This window comes from Sinocyclocheilus rhinocerous, unplaced genomic scaffold, assembly GCF_001515625.1.
Source record: "Sinocyclocheilus rhinocerous isolate Xijiao unplaced genomic scaffold, SAMN03320098_v1.1 scaffold851, whole genome shotgun sequence".
NCBI lineage: Eukaryota > Metazoa > Chordata > Actinopteri > Cypriniformes > Cyprinidae > Sinocyclocheilus > Sinocyclocheilus rhinocerous.
This window is the reverse complement of record NW_015624573.1, coordinates 364655-375159: the sequence shown is the minus strand read 5'-3', so window position 1 is coordinate 375159 and position 10505 is coordinate 364655. Positions and strand designations below refer to the sequence as shown.

Sequence of the window (10505 nt, the reverse complement as noted above, 5' to 3'; positions counted from 1 at the left end):
TATATATATATATATATATACACACACACACACACGTATATTTTATATATTTGTATATCACATAATTTATACGTATATGATATAAAATATATGTAATGTATAAAATTGTAAATAACTTGCGTAACTTGTAAAACATTTAATGTAATAAAAATGTATCATGTAATATGCATATTATTTTATACATGATATCCTATACATATATACACATATCTACATATATATTACATGCAATATGCATATATAATACAAAGTAATATAAATATTATTTAATATATAGTACATATGCATATTATTTTACATATATATCATTATTATATTATATTATATTAATTATATTATATCTAAATATACAGGAAACAAATGGAAATCAAGATTTTGGCAGTACATATTTAGGTATAATATAATATAAAACCTTTATATATATATATATATATATATATATTATCAGATATATATTTTTTTTTATTAAACTATAAAGCTTTTATTTATAATTACATATTAAATTATATTGATATTTTATATATACATGTATCCATTATCAATATCAGTAGTTAATTTAAATAATATACTTACATTATATACTGTATCTGATCTCCAGATGTGGCATTTATTTCTTAAGGACAGGTGTTTGTTCACATCCCTAAGCCCTAAATATTAGAGTTCTTAAGAGTGATAGAAAGCAAGCAAGGAAGAAAGAAATGAAGGCAGAAAGCGCTGATAGAACTGAAAGGGGACTGGAGCGAGGGTGACAGTGACAGTATGTCGGGGTGTTCATTATTGAGGCTTGACTCAGCTCTCGGGGTGAGTGAGGGTTCAGGATATCTGACAGAAACACTCCCTTCCCACCTGCACAGGAAGCTCGTGCGCTAATTGAAACATCACTGTTAATAACCCTCTCATTACAGACGCACACTCTCTGCCCAGAATGCAACATTTTTCATGCCACTGTCAAAGTGAGAAAAAGAGACAGGAGAAAAGCAAGAAAGAATTTGAGGAGACCAATATGAAATCTTGGTTAATACTGGTTTCATTATTAGCATTTAATGGAGTGTTATTATACACAGTAACATATTACAGGCTTTACACATCATTAAGAACAGTAATCAGCTGCACTTATTACTTTTAAATGGCTTTCAAATGAATGAATGACACTTCCAGGTGAAGTGGGATTTTTTTTTTCTTTGCTCCGTTAGTTTATGGAAAATAATATAAAATATTTTTTTCTGCAACGTTTAATTGAATAATATCACTCTTAATTGTCAATTATGAGACAGCTAATAGCCTTTATGAGCATTTAAAGTGTGTGCAAGTAAGTGTGTGCAAGCATGCCTACGAGTGTGTGATTGAATGCATTACTGCATTGTGTTACAATGGCACGTTGCAAATCTTGACGGCCCACTCACAAAACAATGAGACATTCACAAGTGTTTATAACATTTTATCGATTATAACTGCAGAAAGTCAGTGATATTAACTTGGCAATTTTGTGATCTCTTAAACACATTTCTCTTAATTTTGCCTTTTCTGTGCTAAAATATTTTGTTATATTTTGAGGATTTTTATCATTTTTAGACAGTTAAATCTGGTGAGCAAATATGGCAGTTCAGTGCTGATGAGCTTTGTAATTTGAGTCACAATTTATTAAAGAAATAAAATAAAACAAAAAATATATAAATATAATTTTTAAAAAAATGAATAAACAAAAAACGCAATCATTCTGACTCAAAAAATAATGGAGAAAAAAAATATATATATACATTAAAAGATTCTAATATTCAATGATGACTATTAGTACAGATACATTGCATTTCTAAAAATCTATTCCAATCTTGAATCTTGTTAAAATATTTTGTCTGTGTAACATTAATAAAACTTCTATGAAAACACACGGTATATGCACCACAATTTAATTAAATTTAAAATCGAACCAAATTTAACCAAAATACTTCTTACTCATAATGGTGTGAGAATGACCCCTGCATAGGATCGGGTGCGTCCCTTACACCAGTGTGTGTGAGCCTGTTTCTGCATGTGGTGTTTGAGTGTGTGTGCTGCGTGAATGTTCTAGTTATGCTTTTTCCTGCAGCTGTTATTGGCTCTAATGAGAAAGAGCAGATTAACACTTCAAACCTGACCCTGTGTCTCTCTCTTTCTCTTTCTCACTTTACCCCCTATAGATTTCTCTCTCTTTGTATCTATCGCCCTCTTCATCTCTCTCTTCCTTTTTCTTTACTTCCTGCCAAAAAAATTTGGCACTTACCAAGCAACAAATGGCTTTGGCAGGTAAATAAAATTACTTGCCATTTAGGCAGTAAGTCAAACTGCAAGAATGACCTTCACAAATGTTAAGTCTTTTAAATAAAATCACCTAGAAAAAGAAAACATCTTTTTAATTTGCAATTTGTGCATCTCCTAAAAACTTTTATTTTCAAAAGTTTATCTATGACAACCTTGTTTACATTTTTGTTCTCCAAAACACAATGTGGAGACATAAAATAGAAGAGCTAGAACTAATATGCAAGAAAAAACTATTAGATATTTCCTAAATTAATATTAACTATAAACTATTTACAATTAGCCTATTGTATTTCTACAAGAAAAAAATATATATAAATAGAATAAAATTAATGCAAAATTTAAATTCATGGCCTGGTTGTTTCAAAACATAGCAAGATGTCTACCTAGACAGCACTCATTGGGCATCATAGTCTGTGAGGCTTAAAATGCTGTCTATGTAGGCAGCTAAAAAGGTTTTTAAACCCAGATTTGGTGTTATATTTCTTCATCAGCTAATCTGTTCTCAACACATTTATCTCTCCCTTATGTTTAGCCTTCATTTCTTCCTTCTTTCATCTCATTCTGAGCCTGTCCAGCGGGACAGTCTGATGATTAAGTTGTCAGATACAGATACAGATGCCATTTGTCATACCGTTTTATTACTTACACCTGCATGCTTTTTGTATTTACACACACATAATCCCATAAAGTTGTATGCTTTATCTGGCCTAATGCTGATCTTAAGGACATCTTACCAATGGCTGCTTCAAAATGACATATACTACATCAACATACACACATAGACACACAGATACACCTGGATGACCATGTGCAAACCTGCAAATAACAGATGTACAAGCATTAGCATGACTCTCCTTGCCACCCACTGCCCTGGCATTTCATGAACACAAATGTCAAAATGCCAGTTAGAGCTGATAATGCAGCGGTACTCTGAATCTGTGTACACTGTGACTCTGTGTGCTATATTTTATGTCTGGCAAATATTTCTAAAGTGGGATCTGGTGGAAATGAATATAAACCAGGGTTGAGCAAAATTCAGAACTGAGTAATTGGCATCGTTTCAGTGTTGCGTTGGAGTAGCCACATCACACAAAGCTGAATTGGAATTGGAATGACAGGACGAATGAAGGAAATGAAGTGTTCTTCCATTCAGATCAACAAAAGTTAATTTATATAGTAGGATTAAATAGATCAACTAAATACACATTCATAAAAGTGAAGTTTTAAAAATCTATCTGTTAGTAAGGTCTACAAATCTACAAAATATTTTTTTTCAAAACTTTAAAACAAACCTTTGTTGAGTCAATATTCTAAATTTCGTCTTGACAAGCTTTGCTTTTCTAGTAAAAAATTTGAGTTGAATTTTGTTACATTTTAAATTGCAATTGTGCATTCTGTTTGATACATCAAATTAAATTATATTAAAATTCAGGAGTTGAATTTGAAAGTTAAAGTCATTAAATGCAAAATGCAAAATGCATGAAGGACATTAAATTCAACACAACCCGATACCGTATAAAACACTCATCAGCAGGCTCAGGGAGAATCTGTGAATTTTTTCAGAATTTTTTGTGCTCATTTCAGGGGAAATCTGCAGTACTGTATGTATTGTGAGCCGAAAGAATAATCAATAAGCCAAATATTTCATGAGCAAATGAGCAATGATCAGGGGATGCGTAGGACATTGTGATTGACAGGTGTTCTAGCTCTGCTGAAATCTGCTTATCAGTTAATGCCAGCGCTCCTGACTCTCGGAATAATCCAATGGGAGCAAAGAAACTACAGGCCTGCGAGGAGCTCAACTTTAGTTCTGTGTTTTCTCTTACAAACTGCGACACTGAAATTAGGGTGGAGTTTGCCTCTGGCTCTGGGATGTAGATCATCTATTTTCTCATTCCCTTTTTCTTTTTTTTCCTCTCTCTTTTCCAGAGCAATCCATTCTGCCTTGCATCTGGGTTTTGTTCAAGGGCATCGCAGCACGATGGTGCTTCACAGCCTTGTCTCCCTCCATGAGATCTGGCCTGGAATTCTTAACATCCTATGACACCACCAAAACACAACCATTAGACCCAGAAGACACCACAATAAAGGGCATACTGAACTGATATTTACCACATGAGTTTGAATCTAGATGATCTACTGTGTGACAGTGAGACCACACAATCCTGTGAGGAAAATAAAAGTCGTGTGTCTGCAAGCACATCTGTGATGTTAACAGTTTGGCACTAAAGAGAGATTTTGGCAGTGCATTCTTCTTTCACTGACATCCAGAATGTTTCTAAGCGTGGTCAAACACTGTTCTGGAGTGAATAACTTTCACAGGGCTGTATTTAGTAAACAGAGCATCCAAACGGTTCCAAAAGGGCTCAGAAAGTGCAATGAATCATGGTCCTGCACAGTGAGGTAACCCTGCATTCCAACCTTGTTCCACACTCATATTCCAGAATGCTGAGATAATGTTCTAATTATATGTTCTGGAAATTTTTAAGATCCCAAGGAAATCAAGACATCAGAGTTCTTGAATGCGCGTTGAGCTGCAAGCGGCCCCAATCCTGTCTATATTCCTGTATAGCGCACAACACACCCCCTATCCCTTCATCATTTCATTACAGGAGTGTTATTAAAATCCACTTAAAGGCACGCACAGCTTTGCTCTATGGAAAGTATGCAACAGGCCAACAGGCCCCTAAAAGTCTGACCCTCAACATCTGCTTTGAATCTGGTTAAAATATGCATGGCCTGTTACAATCGGTCAATGTGCTTGCCTAACGCCTTGTATACCAGGCCAGATGGACGGTTTTCTGTTTTACCGTATGTCTTATGCAGATGGGTTGATTATTCCCTTTCAATAACCTTTGCTCAGAGACATGTTTGAGATAGCTTTGAAGCTTCCCTCTCATGTCAAGCAACAGCTTGTCAGCAAACAACAAAACACACTCACACTAAGATCTGTAGCCTAGAAAATTGATGTTGTCATAATGTCAGCATGACAAATCCATGGGTCACATGGCGAGGAACCTGTGCAAACCCTGTTGAAAAAAAACTAGCTTAAACCATTCTGGCTTACTGGACTTTACGTTAGTCTCCCAGCCTGGTTTAGCTAAAGTGCCCAAAGCCCCCCTAAACCAGCCTGACCAGGACTAAACAAGACCAGCTAACAAGCTCAGTCTGGTCTAAGATGTTTTGTTTTTCAACGGGGAATATACTCATGAGATTAGCAACACACATGCATGCATCATCTCGAGAAACAACAAACTTGAGTCAGAAGCTGTAGTCAAAAGCAAAAAGACGACTCATTAAACATTTACGAAGATTACACGCAGTCGATAAAATAATAAATAAACAGGAAACAAAACAGCAAAACATCTGCAAACAGAATATCATAATCATTATCATTACCACCGACTCTCAGGAATCAGGCTTTGAGGCTGAAATATAAAGAGAGAGAATTGTGAAAGATACATAAAAAGATGGAGAAGAGAAGAAGATGAGAAGTAGATATGGGGAGATTCTTTTTGATTACATCCTCCATCGGCTGCTCTTTGCACATAATGCTTCTGACATCACGGTGACATCACAATGATGTCACACAGCAAAATACTTAGCATCAAGCATGCTGCTCCATCAAGCACAAACAATTCAAAAACATCTTACATGCATTACATTCCTGTTCTGACAGGGCACTATACTAACACAAATGAAATTCAGACTCTCTCACACAGTTCTTCTTAACTATAATATTTTAGGAGTGACCCATCAGGACAGGAACCCCCAAAAAAACATTTTACTGTAAATATAAGACTATGACTTACAAGATTTCGTCGTTTTGGAACTCCAGAACACCATGGGAGTCTTCAAAGTCCTCTCCCCCTCCACGCGCAGTTCCCTCAATGGTTTTATATGGCAGTGACACCACCCCACGGGCGCCAGACGTACGCAGTACCTTCACTTCCATGACACCCACACTCTCACTAATGTGGGCGACTGGCTCTTCAAATGTGAAGATTCCAGCATGGTCATCGTCAAAGATGGTGACTGTTGCTGTAGAGGGCACACCGAGCGTTGCGATGGTCTCCATGTGATTGGCTTCAGTGGTCTCTGGCTCATCACCCTCGTGAAGCACACGGACATTGCTGAGGTGGATGAGGAAGTTCTCATCCTCTTCAAAGATGTCATCGTCAATAATTCCAACTCGAATCTCCTTTTGCGTCTCACCTGGCTTGAAAACGACAGTGCCTTCTGTGAATTCGTAATCTGAGCCGGCGTTTGCGGTTCCATCTTCTGTGCGGAATTCCACAGACACCGTCTGGTTGAGATCGCCTCCACGTCGGATCACATTCACAGCCACGGTTCCACAGTTTTCCAGGCACTGGTAAGAGCTAGGGTCAAAAAAGATCTTTGAAATCGGGTCATTCTCTCCAGTGTCACTGCGCACCTCATGCATGCTCACTGCTTTACGAGCTTGGTCCGCCGCATGCTTCTTCAGAATGTTACCTGCTCCGGTCATTAAGCGGGTCGCTTGGCATCGGTAGAATGCACGGCTCTTCTGCTGCTGGCTGAGCACCTGGTAATTAGCGAGTTCAATCAACTGCTCCACCTCTTTATCGGGATGTTTCTGCTTCAGTTCCTTCAGGATCTTCGCCATTTCACGTCTTGCTTCCTCCTCATCTAGATCTTTGTCCTCCAGTTCCAAAGCCAGAGTTCCATCCAAGAAATCCACTGCGTGAGAGTTCAGCATCTTCCCATCCATCTCGATATCCACCTTGGATGGCAGAGGACGGTCCCCCTCCGTCTCGATGATCATGCCACGGTGCTTGCCAGCTCGGTAGCGCTTGTAAACATACTTGTAAAACAGGAGGCGGCGGTCAGCGATCCAAGCAAAGACCACGCAAATTGGAAAGAAGAAAAGAGTAAGAAGACCTTCCCACACCTGGACGACGCCCGGCGAGATAACAGCCAAGATCAGGTAGAGCCACAAGTAAGCGAAGATGCTCCAAGTGGCGGTGACGAAGAAAACACGCAGGTGTTTCACTTTGCGATGCTCTCCATCGGGCACCACGTAGACACAGATTCCAATAATGACGAACATGTTGAAAGCTGCACTGCCGACAATGGTAGCGGGTCCAAGGTCACCAGCTTCAAAATTATGGCCGCACACTTCAATGACCGAGAGCAGAATCTCAGGAGCTGAAGACCCCAGAGCCATGAGGGTGAGGTTGGACACAGTTTCATTCCAGACGCGTACAGTTGTAGTGGTCGTTTCACCATTGGGTTTCTTAATGGTGATCTCCTTCTCCTGAGAGGTGATGACCTCAATGGATGCCATGAAGCGGTCAGCAATAATCGAAACTCCCAGAAACATGTATACCATTGCCACGAAGTAAACCGTGGCTCGGGCTACCTTGTCTCCAAACGAAGGGTTTGGGGGCTCCCACATCGGAAGGATGACTCCTGGGGCACATGTAACTGACCCACCACAGCTCAAAGACTTGTTGGAAGGAGAACTATGATCCTGGCTGTGGTCTGAAGCATGTTCCGCTGTCACATGGTGGACGTTGTAGAGCAGTATCACCATGATGACTAGACACTGAAAGCTCAGGAAGAGGCGTGGGGAGGTGTCACGATGCCTCATCGTTCCTTACTCGGCGACAAACTTCTGCTATAATAGAAAGAGAAAAGGGGGATGAAGAGAAAAATAGATCAAGCAACTATTGAAATGAAACCAGGACACTGATCACCAACAAGCACCGACACACGTGTTCTCAAAAACTGTTGCATTATTACGGCATGTCTGAAACTGATTCAAGGCTGACATTTTTGGAACATTTCATCAGCATTTGCTGAAAGGCACGTTCCCAAAATGTCAGGTAAAAAAAAACTCATTCTGGAGCATTTGTACATGATTATCTATTTGTCAAATTTGTTTATCAATTCAATCATCAGGTTCATTTCAACAGAATGCATAAACAAGTCCAGATGCTCCCTTAAGCCTAGTGCTCAAGGACATTACATTCTGCTAGTTGTTTCTCGCTATTAGTCCAGAGCAGTTGGTTCCAAAAAATAATGCAATGAAGTTCAGGTTGGGACGCTGCATGGTGCTTGATTGCAAGTAAGCAGACCTAACTTAAAACAATGCCTGCAAAATGCATCATCATACAAAGGGTGGCAATCGGCCCCTGAGGCAAGAAGAAGAAACGCATATCATGGTGCAAAACGCATGCATGGACACAAACCCACAGTGTCACACACACTCATATCTGCAGTCATCAATGGGCATAGTGCACAGCAAAAGCTTGCATACATTACTCCCACATTCATATGAAACTAAAACCACTAAGCTTTGAATATGCCTACATAATTATGTAATCATACGGATTTCGGTAGCTTTAACGATCGTTTAACCTCGGTCGGTTTAGCGATCTGAAATGCAAAAGAACCGAATACAGAGCGCTTTAATTCAGCACTGCTCAAATCTCGCTCACTCTCACTCTCATTCACATCTACCGCAACCTACTGCTCTCATTCAGCACCTCTACCCCATCCACTGATGAAACATCTGTTATCCCACAACGTACGCGATGCGACACGCATAATTTCTTATTTGGGTGCTCTTACTGTTCGGATAAACGTTGGCTGTACGGTTGCCTTAAGGGCTTTCTTCGTGATGTGCTCACAGAGCGCGGGGGTTCTTGCAACCAGATCGTGTTTAATACAACTTTCACGTGCACATCAGAATCCCGTAAAACGAGGTGAAGGCGAACGGCCGGTTAAAGCATCATCCGCGGGCCACTGCGGACCGGACCGCACCGCACCGCACCGCACCGGACGGGCACGAGAGCTCACCTCTGTATCAAATGGGTCACTCTCCGTAATGATGATATGAATGTGATACTCGGTTTGTCGGTGGCCCCCTATTAACCCTCGTGCAACGATATCGCCAGCATAGCTACATGCAAACCCATAATATATACATATAGCCTAAAGAAGGTCCTCTTACCGTAACGGTGTTCCGTGAAGTAGTCAGTCTGTGGGAAAACGGCAGCAGGAATGTTAACGGAGACAGTGCGTGTCGGAAGCCGTCAGTAGTATCCCAGCTCGCATTAGTTTAGGTTTTTATATAGGAGATGCAGGAAAGATTAGAGACCCACGCGAGTATTATATGGACCCTCCGATTTCCATACACGCGTGTTTTTCCCCAAACAGACCCGTAGCGATCAAATATCTGATGCTTTATCAGCAAATCTGAGAGCGCTGAAATGTGCGTGCGAGTTCTTCCTCATTCTTCCCTCTCTCGGCTGGTTCAGTGTGAGGGACTGGGTGCGTGAGAGTGTGTGTGTGTGTGTGTGTGTGTGAGCGCGTGCCGCGGAGCCTCGCGCTCTGTGAGTGGGATACGCGCTCTGCGTTCGGGAAGAGAAAGAGAGAGCGGGATTCTGCTTCAACGTTTCTCTTTTTTCTCCTCTCACTCTGTTGCCCTCTCTTACAAACATGTATGAACGCAAACGGTCCTTTATCCGTGTTACTGATGATCAATGAATGAATTATCAGTCACGGTGACCACGTGATACAATACCGGTTTCATTTGTAGTGGTGTAATACATCACACACTCGACATCTCATTCATTTTCTATACTGCAACCTCTCCAGCCGGCTGTGAAAACCACACCATTCCATGATGAACGGGTTTGTCTGTAAGTACTGTAGTAAAGGGAAATCACACTCATTCCGCGAATCAGTTATTTAGGTTCAGCACGTTTAATTAGATTTTTTAATGTTCTTCTGCTCTATTAAAATAACTTTTCGCACAATTAGGCTAATTCGAAACAAATATTTCAAATAATTAACAAAAAAAGGGCGTCCGAAAGAGATGATATGATACTCAGTTCAATAGGTCAGTAATTTGTTGACTTGTGAACCGAATTATTCAAATCGAATTTTAAACTTGCTCACTAAATGATCCGACTCAAAAGAACGATTCGTTAAATCGGACATCGCTCCTGAATGGATATATTAAAAAATAAAAATAAAGTCAGTAATTTGTTGACTTGTGAACCGAATTATTCAAATCGAATTTTAAACTTGCTCACTAAATGATCCGACTCAAAAGAACGATTCGTTAAATCGGACATCGCTCCTGAATGGATATATTAAAAAATAAAAATAAAATTATATATATACTGTGTGTATATATATATATATATATATATATA

The 10505-nt window shown here is 39.6% G+C and overlaps 1 protein-coding gene across 5 annotated transcripts in view; it reads right to left on the bottom strand.

Annotated features, from left to right (window-relative positions):
• Window positions 1–10505, bottom strand: part of slc8a1b (solute carrier family 8 member 1b) — a 105247-nt gene that overhangs the window by 78335 nt on the left and 16407 nt on the right. For 2 of the 5 annotated variants that reach the window (XM_016558041.1, XM_016558011.1), the window contains exons 1-2: window positions 9296–9644; window positions 6111–7957 (exon numbers count right to left, since the gene is read on the bottom strand). In XM_016558041.1, coding sequence (XP_016413527.1) covers window positions 6111–7930 — 1820 coding nt within the window. In that variant the 5' untranslated portion in view covers window positions 7931–7957; window positions 9296–9644. Of the gene's footprint in view, window positions 1–6110; window positions 7958–9295; window positions 9645–10505 lie in introns of those variants that run through there. The other 3 variants (XM_016558019.1, XM_016558026.1, XM_016558033.1) reach the window with 3 other exon arrangements.